The 23173-nt window shown below is 38.9% G+C and overlaps 1 protein-coding gene across 5 annotated transcripts in view; it reads left to right on the top strand.

The window, feature by feature from the left end:
• ADAMTS6 (ADAM metallopeptidase with thrombospondin type 1 motif 6) overlaps nucleotides 1-23173 on the top strand; it is a 234947-nt gene that overhangs the window by 172505 nt on the left and 39269 nt on the right. For 3 of the 5 annotated variants that reach the window (XM_084802031.1, XM_084802032.1, XM_084802033.1), the window contains 3 exons: nucleotides 284-364; nucleotides 12563-12726; nucleotides 13639-13777. In XM_084802031.1, coding sequence (XP_084658157.1) covers nucleotides 284-364; nucleotides 12563-12726; nucleotides 13639-13777 — 384 coding nt within the window. Of the gene's footprint in view, nucleotides 1-283; nucleotides 365-12562; nucleotides 12727-13638; nucleotides 14045-14450; nucleotides 14540-23173 lie in introns of all 5 variants that reach the window. The other 2 variants (XR_014783308.1, XR_014783309.1) reach the window with 2 other exon arrangements.

The raw sequence follows: 23173 nt of genomic DNA, 5'->3' as shown, positions 1-23173 counted from the left end.
GTGCGTTCATGGCCAGCCCGGTCTACATAGTAAGTTCCAGGCCAGCCAAGGACTACATAGTCATACCCTATCTCAAGCTCCCTCCCACCAACCCCCCAATTAAGTACTTTTTTTTCCTCTAAAATGTCTTCATAGACACTGGAGATTTGCTTTTATTTTGCAATTATGGAGTACAAAGTCAAAGGAGAAATGAAAAAAATGGAGACCACTGCTAATATTAGATGGCTGCTAAGCATTCATTTTCTAGTTAGCTGCTTATTGCTGCCAATCTTCTGTATTCCAGGTTATATGGAAGTGGTGCAGATACCAAGAGGCTCTGTTCATATTGAAGTAAGAGAAGTTTCAGTGTCAAAAAATTACATTGGTAAGTTATTTTGCCAGATTTTTAAAAAAATTAGTGATATGAAAGATATAATACCGAAAGATATTCCAAGTTGCATCCATACACATACAAAATACTAAGCAGAAAAATTAGAAGCATATAGTTTATACTTCACTGGGTTAACTATTTGACTTTTAACTTGATATTATTGAAGTATAGCTTGCATATAATAGAATACATAATGATAACTATATAGTTCAAATATTATTAATCACCAGATAAATGCTACAACCAAGGTAGAAAACATTTCTATGATTCCAAAACTCATTCCCTTTTGCAGTTAAATTGCCTTCATTCCTCTTTGGAGTTTAATTCTATTAGGCCCAATCTTGATCTCATGCAAACATTGATCTATTTTTAATTTAACCTTTTATTTTTCATATGTGTGTGATAAATGTGTATATGTTATAAAAACAAATATGGTAATATATACTAATTATAATTTTAAATTTATTCACTTGTTAACGGATATTTGAGACATAATTTTTTACTATTACAAGTAATTCGTATATGTATGTGTGTGTGTGTGTGTGTGTGTGTGTGTGTGTGTGTGTGTGTGAGAGAGAGAGAGAGAGAGAGAGACAGAGACAGAGACAGAGAGACAGAGACAGAGACAGAGAGAGACAGAGAGAGAGAGAGAGAGAGAGAGAGAGAGAGAGAGAGAGAGAGAGAGAGAGAGAGGTCAATGTTGTGTGTCAAGCCTCAGCAGCCTTTTGCGTTGTTTTCAAGATTAGATCTTTCACTTGGACCTGGGGCTTGTAGGTTAGTAGAGCCTGACTGGCCACTGGACCCCAGAGGTCTATCAATTTCTGCTTCCCCAGAATTGGGCTTACAAGACCAGGCCATTGTCCATGGCTTTTTAAAATGGGTGTTCTGAGGATCAACCTCAGGTCCTTATGCTTACAAGATGGACTCTTTACCAACTGAACTGTTTCCCCATCCATGAATTCATAAGCAAGCTTTTTATGAGCACGTGTTTTTGTTTCCCCTGGATAAATTCCTAAAAGGAACTGATTTCATTTAACTTTTTAAAAAAACTATGACGACAGAGGTAATGAATGCCTGTAATCCCTGCACTTGGGAGGCGGAGAGGCAGGAGGGATTGGGAGTTCAAGGTTATTCTGAGTTGCATGAAGAGTTCCAGGCCAGCTGGGTTAAATGAGACCCTGGAGAAAGGGAGAGAAAAGATGGGGGAGGGGCGGATATGAATATATGTGCAATCATTAAGGGAAAGAGAATGGTTCATTAGAATGTTAAAAACAGAGCTACCATGCGATCCAGCAATTCCACAGCTGAATACCCACACGCACACACATGTGCACATGCATACATGCAAGCATACACATGCACACAAGCACACACACACAGTCACTATCTCAAGATATTACTACACTCCATGTTCATTACAGTATTATCCACAAAAGCCTTGATATGCCAACAGGTAAGTGTGTGCTGAGGAACGAAAGAATAAGACGATTGTGTTATATTTATGTGAGGAATATCCTTCAGCCTTAAAATGAGCTCAGTGGTGAAAAGCATGCACTGCTCTTGCAGAGGGCACAGGCTCAGGGCTCAGCACCTGTGTTGGGCAGCTAATTACTGCCTGTAACTTCAGTTCATGGCCCCTGACATCTTCTTTTTGAGTCTGGGGAAACTGCACTACATTCCTAGACACACACACACACACACACACACACACACACACACACACACACACACACAAATAATTAAAAATGAAAAAGAAATATGGCTGTTTAAACAAGACCTGAACAATGACAACACTTGTTGACAAGCCAACACAGATGGAAGAAATCACCCAGGACCTCACCCTTAGACTAAGAGCTACAAGCAATTAAAAGCTACTAAGAGAAGAAGAATTCATCTTTCCCACAGATGGATACACTAAATAATCATCTAATCCCAAGAAGTCATCCCTAAAATATATACATATAAGCAATGCTAAACAGACTCCTCAGGTTGATGTGTGTGTGTGTGTGTGTGTGTGTGTGTGTGTGATGTTTGAAAGTGAGTGGGGATATGGGAGAAGTTGGCAGGAAGAAAGAGGAATTATATTTAAATATAATATATTTAATTTTAAAAATTGAAGAAAATGGAAATAAAGGAAAATCCTGCCATCTGTGACAACATGAAAAAAATCCAAAAGTCATTTTGCTAAATAACAGAAACCAGTAACAAGGGGGACCCTAGGGAGGATGCTAAATTCTCATCCAGAAGGGTAAATAGAATAGACACTGGGATCTGTTGAAGAGCAGGAACAGGACATGAGCCCACCACAGAGGTCCTCTTAAAGACTCCACCCAGCAGGGGATGGAAGCAGAAGCTGAGTTCACAGCCAAACTTTGGACAGAGGGCAGGGAGTCTTATGGAAGAGTGAGGAGATATAAGGACCTGGAGATGACAAGAGCTCCACAAGAAGACCAACAGAGGCAACAAATCAGGCCCAGGGGGAGCTGGCGGAGAGTGATGCACCAACCAAGGACCATGCATCAAGAGGATCTAGGCCCTCTGCTCAGATGTTTCCAATGGGCAGCTCATTGGGTCTCCTAGTAAGGGGAGCAGGGCCTGTCCCTACCATGGATTTTGTTGCCTGCTCTTTGGTCACTTACCCCCAGTGAGGTGCCTTACCAGGCCACAGAGGAAAAGGATGAGGGCAGCCCTGATAAGACTTGGTAGACTGGGGTCAGTTGGTAGGGGAGAAGGGCTCCCCCTCTCTGAGAACGAGGGGAGGGGCCTAGGGGGAAAGAGGGAGGGAGAGTGGGACCGGAAAGAGATGAAAGAGGGGGCTATGATTGGAAAATAAAATGAATAAATTTTTAAAAATAAATTTAAATTTAAACAATTAACATAAACCATACACAGACATAGATAGCACATGACATCATTTATATGTACACTCTAAAAATGTCCGTCTAATAGAAACAAAATTGAAAGATGGTTGGTTACAGTGGGTCTTGGAAGGAGAGACATTGGTCAACACATTTAAACTTTCAGTTATATGATAAATAAAGCCTGGAACTATAGTGTACTATATCTGATAAGAATGCATTGTTGTGTGACACTGTTCATGAGGAGATGTGAACAAACTAAGATAGGGAATTGAAGACAGGCCAAAGATGGACACTAACAAAGTCCAAGTTGGTGAACCAGAGCTTTGTCAGTGTTTCTTACAGGATTATGGGTGAGGAACAGAAATTACTCAGTTGCCTCACCAAGCCCAGCCCAGCATCAATGACAGTTCACAAAAGCTGGGAACCTGGAGCACACTGCCCAGCCTGCAGGCAGCGCAGCAGGTGGGACAGTGCCCTTTCCAGGTGGTCCATTGGTCTTTATTTCTTCTAGGAAGTTTGGCCCGTCTTTGCTTTTTTCAGGATGCTTGGCTGGTCTCTGCTTCTTCCGGGTGGCTGGCCTTGTCTCAGTCTTCTTTTTCTTTTGGCTCACCTGAGAGAGACTCAGCAATCTATTTATGGATTTGAGGAAGGAGGACTGCTCAATTTCAGGGGCTTCTGGAGCTATTTTGATGTGTTTACTTCCTGATTCAAGGAACTTCCCAGAATATTTAGCTCCCCTGAGAACATACTGTTGTTACATCTTTCTGGAAGGCTTTAATCTCAGGAAACTTCCACACAATTCTATTTACTAACAGAAATTTACTAACAGAACAGATAGTCATCTCACCACACCCAAAAGCAACTGGGTAGTGGCCATTTTACAGAGTGGTCACATTATAAATCTTAAATTCTTCTATTTTTCAGTTTCACTCTAAAACACCTGGGATTAAAAAGTGGATGCCAGCCATTCAGAAAAGTTCCAGTTCTTTATATTCTTGTTAATACTTGATAACAGTCTTTAACCATATGGAAATAATTTGTCTTACTTTATTTGGGGAGGTCTCAATATGTAGCCCTAGCTGTTCGAGCTGTTCATTATAAATGATACTGATATTTTAACTTTTATTTTTCAGTTTTAATTATTATTAGTTAACTCAATATTTTTAAAGGTACTTTAAAAATTCTGAATGGCATTAGGATGGGCATGGTGGTCCATTTATTTACTCCCAACAGAGGCAGGTGGATCTCTGTGAGTTCAAAGCCAACCTGGCCTATAGTGCTAGTCCAGGACAGCCAAGGCTACACAGAGAAACCATGTTTGGGGAGAAAAAGAAAGAAAAAGAAAAAAAAAAGGAGTGACATTTGGCTTAACTGAATCTTTCAAGCCCCACCTAATTTCTTTTTATACTTACCTTGTATTTTAGTAGAGGTTTTATAAGTTTATGGTTTGTGCCTCTTTTATCTTTTCTTTCTTTTTTTAAATACACAGATCAGCAGGTCAACCTTGAACAAAGGCAATTTTCTTTTTTATTTACAGTCTTTATTATAGCCTTTTCCTCATGGTACAAGGCTACATAGATGTGAGGATGCCCAACACACCTTTATTGTTATCAATCTTAAGAGAAAAGCATTCCTTTTTTTTTTTTTAACCATTAAATGTAATGCTAGCTGGAGTTTATGTAGCTGGCCCTTTTGTTAGTCACAGATGCTCTTTTCTGAGGGTTTTATTCATGAATGGGTGTTGAAATTCTCTAAATCTGTTGATATGATTATGTGGGGTTTATTCCCTATTAATGTAATAAAGGCATTGGTTGCATTTGGATTTTAAATCTATCCAGTATTTATGGGAAAAAAGACTACTTTATCATTATGCATTATCCTAATTATATTGATGGAATTGATTTTCTCATTCTTTTGAGGATATTTAGATGCACATCTAATATTCATAAGCAATATTAAGCTCTAGTATTTTCTTGTGATGTTTTATTAATATAAACCTGACTTCATAATCTAAGTTGAGAAACAGTTCGTTCCTGATTATTTTCTAAATGAACCTTGGAAAAATAGATATTATGTTTTAATGTTGTATAGTCTTTAACTATGAAACTCTTTGGACTTCAGTATTTTTGAGGGGCTGTTATTCAAAGAATGAGTTTCTATAATTATGATTTTCAACTTTATTGACATAACACTTTACAATATCACTCTATTATTCATTTGATGTCTATAAGCATACAGCGTGGTCCTTCTTTTCATTCTCTAGACTGATAATTTGTGTCTCCTTCATTTTTCTCAATCACTCTAGTAAAGCATTTATTCATTTTATTGTTCTTTTCAAAGGTTTCAATGGGTAGCCTTGGCTGTCCTGGGCTCACTTTGTAGACCAGGCTGGCTTCAAACTCACTGCGATCCGCCTGCCTCTGCCTCCCAAGTGCTGGGATTACAAGCTTGAGCCACCATGCCTGGCTTGGCTCATGTTTTTTAATCCAACCTTTTAGTTTCTGTCTTTTGATTGGGAAATTTACATCATTAATGTACATTGTTGTGGAAAGATGTGTATCAATTCCTGTCATTCTGTTGCTGTTACAGTGTTTGGTCTTTTCTCAATTCTAATGTGCTTAACTGTCATTTTAGCGTCATTTACTTACCCCCTTCTCAGTCTCTTTGATGTGCTTATCATTCTTTTCAGTCCAGAAAACTACTCTCAGTATCTTCTGTTGAGTGGCTTAGTGGTCATAAACTCCTGTAGCCTGCTTTTATCATGGAGTGTTTTTCCTTTCTCTCCACAACATACAGTTTTGCCAAGTATCACCATCTGGTTTAACAGCTGTAATCTTTCCAAATTTTAAATACGTAATTCCAAGCCCTTCTTACTTTTAAAAGTTTCAGTAAAAATGTCGGCTGTTTTAATTAGGCCTCCATTTATACATAACTTAGTGCTTTTCTCTTGCAGTGTTCAGTACACTTTCACTGTTCTATATATTTAGTGTATTCAGTATATTTGACTATGACAAGGTGAGGGCAGTTTCTTTTCTGGAGCTATCTGGGGTTCTGCATGCCTTGTATACCTAGAAGGACTACTCGTTTCATGGATTTGGAAAATATTCTGCTATATTATATTGAAAATATTTTTATGTCTCTGCTATGTTGTTCTTCTTCTTCCATGACCCTCGTTCAAATATTTGGTGTTTTTATGGTATCCCAAAGATCTTTGAACACTCCATTTATACATTTAAAAAACAGTATTGATGTCCTTAATGGAATGTACCCATTATTCCACTTTGTCTTCAACTCCCGATAGCCTATTTTCACTTTGTTCTGTCTTTTTTTATTTTTTTATTTTTTTCTTTATTAATTTATTCTTGTTACATCTCAATGGTTATCCCATCCCTTGTATCCTCCCATTCTTCCCTCCCTCCCATTTTCCCCTTATTCCCCTCCCCTATGACTGTTCCTGAGGGGGACTTCCTCCCCCTGTATATGTTCATAGGGTATCAAGTCTCTTCTTGGTAACCTGCTGTCCTTCCTCTGAGTGCCACCAGGTCTCCCCCTCCAGGGGACATGGTCAAAGGTGAGGCACCAGAGTATGTGAGAAAGTAATATCCCACTCTCCACTCTAATGTGGAGAATGTTCTGTCCATTGGCTAGCTGGGTAGGGGTTTAAGGTTTACCGCCTGTATTGTCCTTGGCTGGTGCCTTAGTTTGAGCGGGACCCCTGGGCCCAAATCTGCCTATCATAATGTTCTACTTGTAGGTTTCTAGGACCCTCTGGATCCTTCTACTTTGCCATTCTCCCATGCTTCTCTCATCTAGAGTCCCAATAGAATGTCCTCCCCTCTGTCTCAGTTTCCTGGTAATTGAAGCCTTTCATGGGACATGCCCCTTGGGCTAATATGCAGATATAAGTGAGTATATACCATTTGAGTCTTTCTGCTTCTGGGTTAACTCACTCATTATGATCATTTCTAGCTCAATCCATTTATCCACAAATTTCGGGAATTCCTTGTTTTTAATAGCTGAGTAGTATTCCGTAGTGCATATGTACCACAGTTTCTTTATCCATTCTTTTACTGAGGGACACTTAGGCTGTTTCCATGTTCTGGCTATTATGAATAAGGCTGCTATGAACATGGTTGAGCAAATTTTCTTGTGTGCTGGAGCATGTTCTGTCTTATTTATTGATGAGGCTTTCCTCTGATTTTTAAATTTTTGATTTATTGATTTTTCATCTCTAACATCTCAATTTGGCTTTTCTTCTTTATTTGAAATTCCATTTTTATATTTTATGTTGACTTCTTTAATTCATTCAACTGTCTACTCATTCTCTAAGCATGTTTATAATCATTCTTTTGGAATTTTTTTTTACTGGAATTTTATGTAGGTGTTTCTCATTTGTGACAATTTTCTGGGATTAATAGTTGTTGGAGGAGACAAATTGTCTTGGTTTTTCATATTACTTGTGTTCTGGTGTTGTGATTTGCATATCAGCAGTTAGATTTAGGGAGTTTGGTATTTGGTTGTTTGTTTGATTGGTTGGTTGATATTGGCCACTTTTCTTTCACTGGGAGTTTGCAGTATCCTAGGGAGACTATATTGTAATGTGGTTGAGGTGTCATTTTTCTGCTTGATCCTAAGTCCTCTCTTAAGAGTTGAATACTGACTTAAATAATAGACATTACCTAGGAATAAATATCCTTGTTGCTGGCTTCTGTCCGGTGTCTCTTATGTGTCTTTGCTGGTTCCGTAAGTGACAGTCTTGCTGCTGGGAATTACCCTGTCATCTCTGAGGACTCCTCTGGGCTAGTGTCTGGGCATTCTACTCCAGATCTTGCTCTGGCTTGATCCCTGGAAATGGAAGTGGGTTCTCGCCTTTTCTAGCACATTTATGCTGAGCTGAGTGTTCCTTCTACATAGCTGTTCTTGGCTCAATTAGTAGCACATTTATAGAGACAATTGGGGCTAATTCATGGGTGAGAGAGCTGAGTTGAACCTGGCTTTGCCAGGTGACTGGTGGTCTCTGGTTACATATTGGCCAGTGCCGACAGCTGGGTGGATGTGGATCAGCTGCCAACTCCAGTGTATGTCTGATCTCAGGATGGGTCCACACAAGCGGGAAGGCTTTATTTTAGTTTTTTTAAAGCAGCATACAAGTTACCATAACATGCTTCCTGGTGGTGCTTTTATACATAGTTTGGTCACTTCCCCCACCCCATACCAACTCCTCCCTCCCGTCTTCCTATCTCATCTCCCTGCTTCTACTTGTCTACCCCAGCGATTCCCCTTGAAATTTTCCTATCACATGCTAAATCTTCTTACCCACCTACGTTCTGTATGTTGGTGCCTCCATACTTTAAAATATGCTTTATCTTAGCACTTATGAACCTCTCTGTGTATGTCTCTCTGTTTGTCTGTCTGTCTGTCTGTGCCTCCCCCCCCCATACACACATTACTAAATAAAAATAATTAAAATTTAAAAGTTGGCTCAATGGTAGGAGCACTTGCCACGTGAGCTTTACAACCTGAATTCAGGGCCTGGATCTCAGGATGTAAAGATACCCATCTCCTACAAGCTGCCGTCTCACTCCCCCATGTCCATCCCACACATGTCCTGGCAATTGCAGGCTCACATGCTAATAATAAGTTAACTTTAAAACAGCCCCCTTTATCCTACATGTATTTTGGTACTGATCTACTATTGTATCTAACAGTCTGCCTTTTTAAACTATAATCTCTGGATGTATTTGGGAGTTCCTAGCAAACATTTTTTGAAAAGGACCAAATAATCGAAATATTCGGCTTGGTGGACAAGCAAGCTATTCCCTTCTGCCTTTGTAGCAAGAGTGCAGACACAGATGTAGGTGGGTGAATGGATACGACTATATTTCAAGAAAACTTCATCATGCTGTCCATGGTTTGTCAGCTTTTGGTTTAGATAATTTGTATTGTATGTAACCACTAATATCATTGGGTTTAAGCCTATCATCTTGCTATTTATAAGTTCATGTGGCTTATAAATATATATAGTTATGTGGTTTTTACATAATGTATATTACTTTTATATATTTTAAGAGTAATCAAGTGTTTGATATTTCATTTGATATCTACTAGTAGTTAATTGTATGATTAGGTAACTATCAGCTTTACCATACTGTTCTAGTTTTGGTTGCATAGAGGTTTACAAAATGCCTATTTAATTTATCACAGCAATTTTCAAATTATATCATGCCATCTTGTTCGCAATGTAAAACATTTACAATAGTTTCTATTTTCTCCTATTAGCCCATGTGCTATATTTTAAAGTATGCCCATTTCCATGTGTAACTAGCCCTACATAATATGTTGTCAAAAGTTTTTATTTCATAATTGCTGAGCTGGGGACATCACTGAAGAGGCTCCAGGTTTGATCTCTAGCACCAAAAATTAATAAAAAACTTTTCAATTTTCTAAAAAAGAAACAAAATATTTACTCATGTACTTGCCATTAATTGACATATTCCTTTTTTTGTATGATCTGAATTTCAATAATCTAAATTTGTGTTCTGATTTCTTAAAGCTTTTTCACATATATTTAAAGCCCTTAAATTTTTTGAGTAAAATAATTTCAAGACATTTTCCTTTGTGCTTTATAATAATTCTTATGAATTTTCCACATTAGGATGCCAATATTTCTTTTTAAAATATTTTTATTATTTAAAACAATTTTTAAATTTGAATATATTTTATCATATTATTCTCCTCACTCAAGTCCTTCCAGGTCCTCCCTACTCATCCACCTTTAAGTTCTTTCTCAAAACACAAACAAAAACTCAGTATAACAACAAATCCCTCAAAATCAAGAAAACAAAATAAAGCCAACCCCCCCAAAAAAAACCAATGACACCAAACTAAAGCACATATACACAAAAACCTTGTAGAGTCCAATAATATGTTGTCCTGTCCTGGAGGGATTGATATACCCAGTGTCTCTCTATTGAAGAAAACTGATATTCCCTCTCTGAATAGGTATAAATCACAGTTCAGTTGTTAACCTTTACCCTAGTGGCTCTCATTCATTTGTTCACTTAAAAATACAACAAAATAAATAAGATAAAATAAAAACTATCACATCAAAGTTGGACGAGACAAACCAACAGAAGGGAAAAGAGCCCAAGAGAAGGTACACCTTTAAGTTTTAAAAAAGTATTTATACTGGTGATTTTACTGCTAATTAAATAATTTTTAATCTTGTTGTTTGAGACAGGATCTCACTGTCTATCTCTGGCTAGTCTAGCACGAGCGATGTAGACCAGATCTTCCTGACTTGGTCACTGCCTCCTAGTCCTGGGATGAAAGGCATAGGCCACCATGTCCAACTTTCTTTTTTTCCACATTGCAACAAAGGTTCTGATGTCCTTACAAAACCTAGTTCTGATTTTTTAAATAAGACAGAAATGAATTGGGGTGTAGCTCAGTAATCAAGCACTTGTCTAATATATGTAAGGCCCTGAGCCTAAGAGAGAGGAAGGGAGGGACAGAGAGGGAGTGGTTGGCAGAGAGACAGACAGACAGACAGACAGACAGAGACAGAGAGAGGCAGAGAGACAGAGAGACAGAGAGAGAGGACAAGAGGGGAGGAGAGAGAAGAGGTTGGGGGAGGGGAAAGCAGCGTGATTGAGAGAGGGGGAAAGGAGAGAGAGGAGGAGAGGAAAGAGGAAAGCAGAGAGCTTGAGAGGGGAGGGAGACAGGGAGACAGGGAGAGGGAGGGAGAGAGAGAAAGGGAGGGGGCTGACATAATCTTATTGAAGAGTCAGTTAGCCCTGGGGAAGGTGACTGAATCTTTACAGCATATCTGAAAGCAAGAAAGTGCTGACATATCTGCTAGAGATGGAAGGACAAAATGTCTCGAGAGGTGTACATAGTCCTTTCAGTCCCTTTGTGCCAATTCTTGACTCAAGCTGATGATTGATCTTGATTGCTAGTTTACTTACGAGTTTTGTATGAAGGTGCTAGAACACCACCTTTGACTGCATTTTTAAACTTAAAAATCCATATTTTCTCTACAGGCTTTCTAAAAGTTATGCACACATGTGTGCATATCTACTGATCTTTTCCTTTGTAGATTTTTTTAAAGCATCAAACTGAAAGCTTTGTTCATGCTGAGCAAATGCTTTACCATTGACCTATGTGTCCTCCGCATATAGTTTCTGAGTTTCTTGTCATGCTTAGAAAAATTTCTCATACATTAATGTTACAAGAAAAAAGTCTGATATTTTCTTCTGTCGCTGAGTGATTTAACCATTTATCCATCTGACATTTTTTTTCTTTTAACCTTGTTCTTCCTTAGATGAAGTTCATATTACATGGGATTAAGAATGCTTAATCTTAGAGAGAACAATTAGCATCATTTAGTACATTTGAATCATTTTCGGACTCGGAAGGAAACCTTGCATTCATTAAGCATTCCCCTCCGCTTTTCTTTATTCCTGCCGTCCTTGCTACCAGCCTGCTGTTTGTGGATTTGTACCCATGCTGGATATGTCATACAAACACTTAGAATAGGAAATAGTTCAGCAGTGATGAATAACAATCCTCTCTCCATTCCTGTCTTTATTGGCCCATTATTGGGCAAAACTAGTGTAGGCATCACAGCTGCTGCAAGTTTTTTATTCCAATTTGTATTTAAAATAGTCAGATGATATGGTGGCCCTGCACACCTGTAGACCAAGTCCTCAGGAGGTTGTGGCTGGAGGCTTACAATTATAAGACCAGCCCTAGGTGCATAGAGAGACCTTGTCTCAGACATAAAGCAAGGGCACCCATAACCTCAGTGGCTGTCTTTGCTTTGTTATTAAGACAAGATCTCACTCTGCATCCGAGCCTGGCTTTAGGCCATAGCTGCCCCAGGCTTCTCATGTGCCTGGTGTCATACCACCCTACCTATATAGTGTCAGGGTCTGACTTGCTTATTCTTGTTCATGGTGGATGTAGGGAGCAAGAGCCGGTCTGTAGCCTCAGCCCATCTAGCAATCACCCCCTTCCTGCCCTGGGGACCCAGGATACAGACATTGTACCAAAGGTTTCTAAAACCTTTTTTTCTGTGCACTTTTTAACTTGAGGATGGGTCCCAGATAGGAATCTCCCTACAATAAAGTCTGTCACTATTTGGGAGGAATAAAAGCCAGCAAAGGAAGGGAGAGACCGATGGATGGAGGATGGGAGGGGGAAGAAAATGGCTTAACGCCATCTGTGAGTAAATGGGTGTTCACTATAAACTTCAGTGCAGTAGTTGATCCATGATATACTGATAAGTGAAATTTCACATTTTTAGGTAGATGTTTGTTTGCTTTTCCAGCTTTAAAATCTGAAGGGGATGATTACTATATTAATGGTGCCTGGACTATTGACTGGCCTAGGAAATTTGATGTTTCTGGGACAGCATTCCACTACAAGAGGCCAACAGATGACCCAGAATCCTTGGAAGCTCTAGGACCCACCTCTGAAAACCTCATTGTAATGGTAAATGTGTCTTTGACATTACATTTTTACTATAATCTCCACATTATGGGGCAGAAAGGGTCACATTTGGTCAGCTCTGTTCTACAGGTGATGGTATTAGCCAATAAAGGCAAAAGTATTTACATAGGGTGGGGAGACTGCAGAGAGAAGGCCATAGGTCTCTTCCCAGAAGGCTCTTACCTTGGCATATTTTCTTGAGTAAAAGTTTGGGGTTTTTTGTTTGTTTGGCTGGTTTGGATTTGGGTTTATTATTTGTTTATTTGTTTGGTGAGAAAAGGTGAGGCAAAGTTTCTCTGTGTAGCCTTGGCTGTCCTGGACTCACTTTGTAGACCAGGCTGGCCTCGAACTCATAGAGATCAGCCTGCCTCTGCCTCCCAAGTGCTGGCATTAAAGGAATGTGCCACCACTATCTGGCTTTGAGTAAAATTTTTATGATCTAGCAGTATAGATAAAAACAATGACAAACTACCCATGAGCAGAAAAAAAGAGCATTTTCTATAAACGTGTGTGCTTTAAAGTTGTCTGGAAGGCCAGTGAGATGCCTCATCAGTTTAAAGTATTTGCCACTGAGCCTGACAACCTGAGCTCAGTCCCCATGGTTCATTTGATAGAAGGAGAGAACCAACTCTGGCAAATTGCCCTCAGACCTCTGCACATCTTCCAAGGCATGTGTGCACCCTCCCCAAGCAATAAATAAACAAAACTGTAATCGTTTTAAGTTGTCTTGAATTCAAGATCAGCCTGGACCACAGAGTGAGACCGTCAAAAGCTGAAGTAAATAAATAAATGTTCCACATTTCCTGTAAGGCTTGCTCTGTGGCATTTTCTTCTTCTTCAGAAGAAGAAATAGTAAATATCTGCACGAAGGCTCATTGTATTTTAATTAGCTTCACCAGTTGTTTTCAATGGCAGGTTCTACTCCAAGAACAGAACTTGGGAATTAGGTACAAGTTCAATGTTCCCATCGTGCGCACCGGCAGTGGTGATAATGAAGTTGGCTTTCTGTGGAGTCATCAGCCCTGGTCAGAGTGCTCAGCTACGTGTGCTGGAGGTAAGACACGCTCTAGGCAGCCCGCAGCTGGCAGTGTGGGAAGCAAAACCTACTCTGAGCTGCGTTCTTTTTTTTCTTTGCTAAAGAAGCTAATTGGAAACATTTTTTGCAGGTTTGCATCAAGCTGTAATTTAGCAAAAGAAACTTTGCTTAATTATATTACATTCTGTTTCTTTCAACCTCATGTAATTTACACAGATTGGTTGGTAAAATACATCTTGGCACAATGAGTATCTCTGCTGGTGCTTCTCCAAGACTATCTTGAAGGTGGGCTGTTTGCTTTTCATGAACACATTCTTGGTAAAGAACATCAGGAGTCTTAAATAAAGAAAAAAAAACCAGCAAGAATCAGACATCACAGATGCAACTTGTAATGGGACATGAGAATGTGTGTGTGCTTGTACGTTTGTGTTTGTATGACTGTGTGTTTCCACCAATCCCATTTAACTCCCTTCTTCAGCCATCAAAGTTAAGGGGCAGTATACTGGGATGCTACATAAGTACTGGTGTCTGGGTCTCTGGGCTAATGATGTTAGTGACCCCATTATAATCCCTCAGCGAGGTAGACATAGCTGCTAGGCAGTGGTTGGTGATGTGTTGGTTGTCCCATGTGCGTTTTTCATGGGTGCCTTTTCCCCACAATTTACTCTATTCCTAATCCTCCTCCCTCTAGTGGCCACCAATGCAATTCTTTACCTCTGGCTGGGAGAGCAGGACAGTTGGCTTCCTTCAAAGCCAACACCCTTGCTGCTTCATGGACTGGTGAGTAGAAGTGCTGTGCAAGCAGCATCTTCCTTCTCTCTGGAGACTAAATGCACCACCTCCACCATAGAGCTTTAATACAACAGGACAGGGGCAAACCCTCCACCATAGAGCTTTAATACAACAGGAAAGGAGCAACCCCTCCACCATAGAGCTTTAATACAACAGGACAGGGGCAAACCCCTCCACCATAGAGCTTTAATACAACAGGAAAGGAGCAACCCCTCCACCATAGAGCTTTAATACAACAGGAAAGGAGCAAACCCCTCCACCATAGAGCTTTAATACAACAGGAAAGGAGCAAACCCCTCCACCATAGAACTTTAATACAACAGGAAAGGGGCAAACCCCTCCACCATAGAGCTTTAATACAACAGGAAAGAAGCAAACCCCTCCACCATAGAGCTTTAATACAACAGGAAAGGGGCAACCCATCCACCATAGAGCTTTAATACAACAGGAAAGGGGCAAACCCCTCCTTCAAGGCCAGGGAGGCCTAGAGTACCTCACCATTCCAAAACCAAAGTTTATATTTAAAATAATAGTATTTGGAATGTTGAAACTGAAATAAATAAGACTTTCCCATTCTAAACCTGTCCTGTATTCACAGGATCTCTAAGCACCTCAAGTATTTGAATAGGAAAAAATGTTTTCAGAAAAGTGATTAGCATGTGACAGAATCCATTTTTTGAGTCATAAAAATTAAAACCATCCGTTACCATAACTCTAATTTGAGTAGTAAAGACTACACAACATGAAAAATCAAAAAAGAAGATAAATAATGCTCCATTAATATTCACTCACATGATATACCATAAAATATGGTTAAGTCAAACTTGCAACCATTTTAAAAATTCTCCTTTTCCCACCCACCTTATGTGTGAGGTGTCTGATGACTCGTTATATGAAGTTTTCAAAACTGTAGTGCGTCATCACTTGTTTTAAGAAAATAAAATGACTAATACCACTGCAGATTATCCTCAACTCATTCACTTCTTGTTCCCATATGAGCCATTGTGTTATATTCAGTGGCATTTATTCTTAAGTCTTTCTTTGTGCTAATTAAATCACTCTTAGTTACTCTGTAAATTAACCTTCCCCTTTCTACCTACAAACAAAAATGTCTCCACTAGGATTACATATATTTAAGCTAGCCCCTGAATAGAGTAGAATAAACTTGTTAAGGATGAGTTCAAATAATTTAGGGTTGAGGCATTCTAATAAGGATGCTACAAAGCTGAAGTCAGCAGGCTTAGGGAAGAGAAGCACGGTGCTACCTTCAAGTGTACATGAGGATGCTGAGCAGGGAGCCCTGCTGCCTGTTCTTAATTTTATTAATTGCTACCTTTGAGGATGGTTTAAACACAGTCTTGTCTGAGGCCAAGGAGAGATTAAATGAATTCCCAATGTTCTTTCAACCTATGATTCTATTTGTTCAGAGAGCACATAGTCCAATAAAGGTGGAGGCGGCATAAAAACTTAGCTCAAAGGACAGCTGAATATATTGAAGTAAAAAATATGAAAAATATTGGAAAATGGCAGTGAATTGTGAATGAGGGGAAAAAAAAACTAAAGAAAAGCAGGGAGAAAAACCCCTAGAAGGAGAGGTTTCTTTTCCATAGTATAAACTGCTTTGATTCTGGAGCTACTGATCTTGTCTGAGGTGGTTCTGGGAACCCAAACTCTGCTTGAGTGTGAGTGATTATGAGCACTTATGAGGCCACTGCTTTGTTGAGAGAGGGAAGTCAGTGATTGAAGGTTGCCAGATGTGGTCATCCAGGTGTGATCTGGGGACCAGTTGCCTCAGCATCAGTTAGGGATTTGTTTGAAAAACTGATTTTGGGGCTCCATTTCAGACCTCTTGTAAAGAAACTTTGAGCAGGGACTGTGATTTCACCTCTCCAGATGGTTCTGGTGCCCACACAATACTTGGCATCACTGTTTGCGTCTTTCAGAGCAACTGAAACCCAGCTCTGTAGGCATATAGACTCCAAGGCCCAGTCACTGAGGTCTGAATCCTTGAGGATTCATTTTGCTCCTAGAACAATATCTGGGACATTCTAGGAAAGCAATAAGCATTTGTCTATGAGCACTCATAAAGCCGTGAACAATAATTTTGACAACATTTTCATTATCTGTTGATGTGATAAAATACCCTGACAAAAAACAACTTAAGTAAGAAGAAAGAGTTACTTTCATCACATTACAGGTACAGTCCATCGGGGCAGGGAAGCTCAGAGTCAAAACATAGGGACTGAAGCAGCTAGGTGCACTCTGTTCCCGGTCAGAACCACGGTGGACTGATGCTGCATCCAGTGTTGCGCTTGCTTTCTCTACTCCTGTACATCCAATAGCCCTTATGCAGGGCATGCTGTCGCCCACAGTGGGCGTGTTTCCCCATTAATCAGTATAACCCCCATAGACCTGCCCAAGGCCACCCTAATCTAGACCCCTCTTTACTGACACTCCCTGTCTAGGGGATTCTAAAAGCAATGGCCAAAAAAAAAGTATGTATACCTCTTTTTTCCACTGTAGGAAATTGGATGTCCTAGGTTAGATATCTTGTTGTAGACACGAGCTGTTAAACTTATTTTTCCTATGTGTGCCTCTACTTTTAACTCCAGATTCTTTAAATACTGGAAGTGTATGTTAGAACTTAGGAATTAAAGAAAGAAGCCAGAGTCATCTACAATCATGGCAAAAAGGAGTTCATTTTTACTTAAAGGCCTTTAAGGAAAATGTATTTCTTACATAATTTCACTCAGAAACTGGGCATAAAAACTAAAGCTAATTCTCAATTATGACAACCTACTTTTCTTTATGCCTTATGCAAATTATTATATGCTATGTAATTTAAGTGCACTCCCAATGTGCTACTACTGGATTAATGACCATAACCATGAGTTAATTGATAAAGCTCAGCTTAAAGGTGAAAGCAATATTGTTTTATGATAAAACTTTAAAATGTATTTTTGAGTAGTAACTCATGCCATATAATATTTGTTTCATGGCTTTTAATGGCTAAAATAGCAGTTACTTTATTATACTTACTTGCTAACTTTAGTCAGTGCATATCCCCTCTTTACTGATGCTTGCCTAAATTCATTGGTCTTAGAACTACAGGAAGGGTGTCTTAAAACACAGGTTGTTAGGCTCTGTCTCCAGTTTGACTCAAGGGCACAGATCTTGATAGTTTAGGCACCTTACACCAGTAACTGAACTAGACACAAATGCCTAGTAAAGCCATTTGAGAATCTTTATTTCATTTCATTAGAAGTGGCTCTGTGGCTTCGCTGTTTAATAACAAATGAAAATGTATAATTTATGAAACATATTCTGATGACTGATATACTTTGATCATCTTCAACAGCCACAACTAAATAACCTTTGCTATGATTAATTTTATTAAATAAATAGACTTCAAGTTAAATACTTTTGTAATTCGAGATGTAGCAGTTAAGGCTAGTAATAATTTAACATAATGTTTCTCTAATAATAATAATTAGTTACTTTGAATAAAGCTTGTCACCACACAAGCACCTCAGGAGCATGCTATGTTTCCACACAAAAGTATAGTCCTCACCAGCTTGAAAGTTTGCTCAAAACCCTTCCCCAGAACAATGGTGCTTAACTTGACACAGGATGGACAGGCCAGGATTCTAAATATCCCTCAGGTCCTGATACGTGGACTTCCCCTGACACCCCACCTTTTATAAGTGGTTATAGGAGTTTAGTATGAACATCAGATTTTTTTAGAGATCCCTGGGAAATTCTAAGGTGCAGTCCATACAAAAAAAATTACTGGTTTTGGTATGGATTAAACGTTTCCGTCCTCAGAAAACTATCATTTCTTATTAATTGGCTGTGAGTTAAATGCAAAGGTTGATGAGACTCAGGAATGAGCATTTGGTATTAAAATAGAGACCAATGTCATTGAATGGAGTGGGGAAAATGGTAAAATGGCAATCCATGATTTTATTTAATGTGTGGCTATTGGTCTTGGACATGCCATAGAAAGTATATTTGGAGCTCAGTTTGCTTACATGTTATCACATCCAGTTAATACTTTTAAACTAACCGCAACTGTGCTAAACAGCTTTCAGAGATTTTCATTGTAATCTCAACTTTCTGTGGTTCTTAGAGAACTAAAGTGAATATGGGCAGAACATGCCTGATCTGATGACACCACCAGAGTTTTTTATTTTAGAGCATTTTGGTTATCAGATTTTTCCGATTAGGAATGCTCACCCACTAAGTTCTTTACAAATATTGTAACATCTACGTTAATATGAATGGGAAACACTTCAGGTCTCAATCAGTTTGAGTAAGATATGCTCAACTTATTTATAAATAACTTATAACCAACTTAATCTACCAGTCAGACTGTGAGAGGTGTGTAACTCCTGCTATACCTCAGTGTTTATGAAAACTCCTGGCACTTCATTTGGTAGTTTTAGTCAGAAAGGGGCCTCTTTTGTATTAGGAGAGCATTGTTTCTTAGAGAATAAGTCGTGCAGCATGCAGCAATATTCACGGCAACTTTCTGTTCTGTCTTCTAATTTCTTACTATTTAAAGCATCCTTCTGCCATCTTCACACCCTACCCGGCCTCTTCTCTGACTTCACATAGCCCTTGGTACTGTAGAGTAAATCCTCCCAAGAGTCCTTAGTGCTGCATTTAACTTTGATCTGTTTTAACTGCCAAGGAACTAATTCCTCACTAACAGTACAAAGACAGGGTAGAAATATGTCTAATAGTGTACACTGGTTGTAGTCTTGCAGTTACACGTAAAGGGTTCTGTTTGTCCTCCATTAGCAAGCACTGCTAACTATTCTGATCTTCTGTCCATGCTGTTCCCCCAACTCCAGGATTTCCATCCTTTCTCTTTGTGACATAAACGAATTACATACCAAAGAACTCATTTTTTAAAAAATGTTTCTTATAGTTGCCTCTCTCTGCTAAACATTAATTTGCTGCTCAGGAGAGAAAAAAAAATGGATTAAAGTTGTGCTTACACTGAAGACGAGAAAGGAGGCAGTCATTGCAGGAAACTTTTTTTTTTAACTTAAAGATCCAAAGACACAATTTGTTTTTGTCTTGTTTTTATTTTGCTTGTGTTTATATATAAATGACTCCACAGATGAGCACACTTGCTACTCTTGCAGAGGACCCAGGTTCAGTATGCAGCACCCATATCATAACTGCCTATAACTCCAGTTCTAAGAGATCTCATGTCCTCTTCTGACCTCTGTGGACACATGCACACAAGTGGTGCACATATATACACTCAGGCAAATGCACATGCACACAAAATAAAATACTCTTTAAAAACCATCTAGGTATCTAGGTATTAGTTTTTCTGATCAGATGTTATTGACTATTTAGAATGTTTTCATTTATACTTACAGAGTCTGTTTCATTGTTCTTGCTATTTGATACATTTTAAATTCTTTTCCTTCCCTGAATGTCATTGAGTGTTGATTGACTGGTCTTTGTTGTTGTTTGTTTGAAGTGCTAGGCAAGCATTGTATCAGTGAGCTATACTCCAACCCAACAAGCCTAATTTGTGTATGTGTGTGTGTGTATGTGTGTGTGTATGAGAGGGAGAGGGAGAGGGAGAGAGAGAGAGAGAGAGAGAGAGAGAGAGAGAGAGAGAGAGAGAGAGAGAGAGAGAGAGAGAACTGAATATAAACATAAAGGTTACTTTATACATTTCTTCTTTCCAGATAGGAAATTTTTAGTTTTACTGTATGCATCATTGCCTGATTCATCTGGATTTTTATGCATATTGGAACTGCGTTCTACTCTGACTTCTGGAAGATGGTTTCCAATCACTATTTTGGATTTTGCCAATTCAGGACTAAATTTTCAAATAATGCCAAGGTGGCCAAAGACACTATAGCTTGCTCATGGGGTGTACAAACAGCGTACTTTTTCAATAGAAACACACTGACATTGGTTCGACTCAACACAAGTTATTGCTATTAAATTATTTGGTTCTATAAATAAGCAAAACTCAGATTTTTTTTCCATGCCTAGGAGGTGCTATAAAAAATACTGAAAGTTAAAAGGTTGCATGAAAAAGTTTGAGAAATCCTGGCTAATTTTAATGTGTCATTAAGACTGGGAGAAAACATCATCTCGCTCCTTTTCAATTTATTCTGACTTCCTTCTCCTAAGAGGAAAAAATGCTATAAGCACAATTTAGGGCCCTACTGATTTTCAGACTTTAAGGGTGGGAAGTGCTTTGCTCCTTCAGATTGGGAGCTAGAGATCCTGAGTACTGTGTAAATCTCGCTTGTCTGTGCTCGGTGCTCTTCCTGAGCATGTCTCTGTACTCTGCCTCTGTTAGTGCCGCTAAGGCTGATGCATGACTAAAGCACTAAGTGAAAGGAAGGGCAACAGAGAAGACAGGGCCTCTGATAGCAACATCTTTATGACTTAAAAAATTTATGCAATATTCTATAATAACCAATTTATAAATAACATCATTTTCAAATTATCTTAATGAATTTATCATACAGATTGTCTTAGCCTGTGAAACATCAGATATTCCTTCATCATTTTTATGGTGACATTTTTTGATACCATATGTTTTATTTATAATAATAATGAAATACAAACATAATGTGAACTTAAATTGTAGTAAGTTGATGCTGAGATGACATTTTAAATTGTTTTTAAAGTAATTACTGGAAAGATGTAATGTTGAGCCAAGTCCAGTGGTCATACTGTAATACCAGCATTTGGGAGACCAGACAGATTAGTAGTGAGTTAAAAGCTAGCCTGAGATAATAGAAAGCTTGAGGCCGACATGGGCTTCATTGTGAAACTCTCCTTCAAAATGAAAGAGAGCGGGAGGAGGGGGTAATACAGCCTTCAGGCTAGAACTAATATCCAGTTAAAAGAAACACTCTCAAAGGACCAGGTAAAGCAGAGAAAAATGTTTGACATTCTTACAAATGCCCTTTGCAAATTCTAAAATGACTGTCAACACATTTCGCATCACTAAGAGGTCAGTTCACAGAGGTGAGTTTTGTGAGCTTGACTTGTTAAATAACTAACACTTTTAGGCACACCCTGTAACTCTGATGGAAAGTCAAAATACATAAGCGCCATCTGGAATAGAGGAAAACAAAATTTAGCAGGTTGAGGGTTTGTGGTGGTGGTGGAGTTTGGCAGGGGAGGGTCATATTTTATTATTTTTAAGTAAATATGTAAGTAGTTTATTCTTTTTATTTTACATTTGAGGATGTTTTGCCTGTGTGTGTGTGTGTGTGTGTGTGTGTGTGTGTGTGTGTGTGTGTGTGTGTGCACGCACTTTGTGTGTGCAGTAGCCACAGATTCCAGGGAAGGGTGTTGCCTCCTCTGGAACTGCAGTTACAGGGAGTTGTGAGCCACCATGTGGGCTCTAGGAACTGAACCCAGGGCCCCTGGGAAAAGCAGTGAATGCTCAGCCTCTGAGCCATCTCTCCATCCCTTATTTTTGTTTATTTCAAAATAAAATTTATTGAAATTATGTCTGAAACACAAAAGACTGATGCTTATAGCTAAATCTGCATATCTTTTTATAGCTAAATGAAAGACTGCAGGTGGAAACTGTGGATGAATAGTTAAAAGCACTTTATTTATTGCTATGAGTTATATAATTTAAACAAGTCCCTGGGGAAAGTTTTTTTGTGGTGTAAAGTTGTACAGTGTGTTATTGTTTGATTTTTGTGGGATTCTCAGAATTTTATTTCTGATCATAGCAAACTTAGACATAGTACAGGCCACTGTGATCCTTACAAGAAGACAACTCCTGAGGGGAAATGTCCTCAGTGTGGAAAGAATTAAAAAGTCCCTGGGTTTCTCCTTGTTTTTGAAAAGGAAGCTACTTAGGATAGACAAAAGCCTATAATGACTGATCGTGGCACTCTCACATTGATTCTCTCCCACCATTCTTGTTTGGGGTCATATCCAATGCTGAAACAGAAGCATGCCTCCTAACATATGGAATTAGTTGAACCAGGCACTACAGCAGGGTGTCTCTAACCATCCCGAGATCCCTGCCTCTTTAGTCACGAATTTCAACATTGATTTAGTGAATATACCCTTCATTAATGTGAAGAGAGCTTGGATGCCTGTCCCCTCACTGGAAAATGTCATCAGGCTAAAAGCAACTTCAAGTGCATTTCTGTTGTATGAGTGGTCAGTGTGACACAGGCTGTGCTCCACTTTACAAAATGCTGTTCAAAACATTTTTAAGGTTGGAGATATGGCTTGGCCATTAAAGGCTAGGCTCACAATGAAGAAAGACAAAATAGCATTTTTTAGCAATCATGACATTGCATCCCCACAAGGAAGTTGATATAAACTATTTTTGGAAAATTAAATACTTCTTTCCTATTCTTATTTTTTTAACTTGAAGAAGATGAGGATTTTAGATTAAATGCTATACAACCTATTTATGATTATATCTTTACTTTACATCATATCTGACATATTTCCTCTTTAGTTCCAGGAAAGGAATTTCACGTGTGATGTTTTAAATTCTCTTTATTTGCTAATGACTGTGTCGTAGTGTGTAGAAAAACTGGTCCAAGACCCTATGCTCTCAGCATCATTCCTTAATTGAAGTAAACGTGAGAAGTA

Source organism: Acomys minous, assembly GCF_964271855.1.
Source record: "Acomys minous genome assembly, chromosome: 11".
NCBI lineage: Eukaryota > Metazoa > Chordata > Mammalia > Rodentia > Muridae > Acomys > Acomys minous.
The sequence above is the reverse complement of the archived record's forward strand: the minus strand, read 5'-3'. Positions and strand labels throughout refer to the sequence as shown.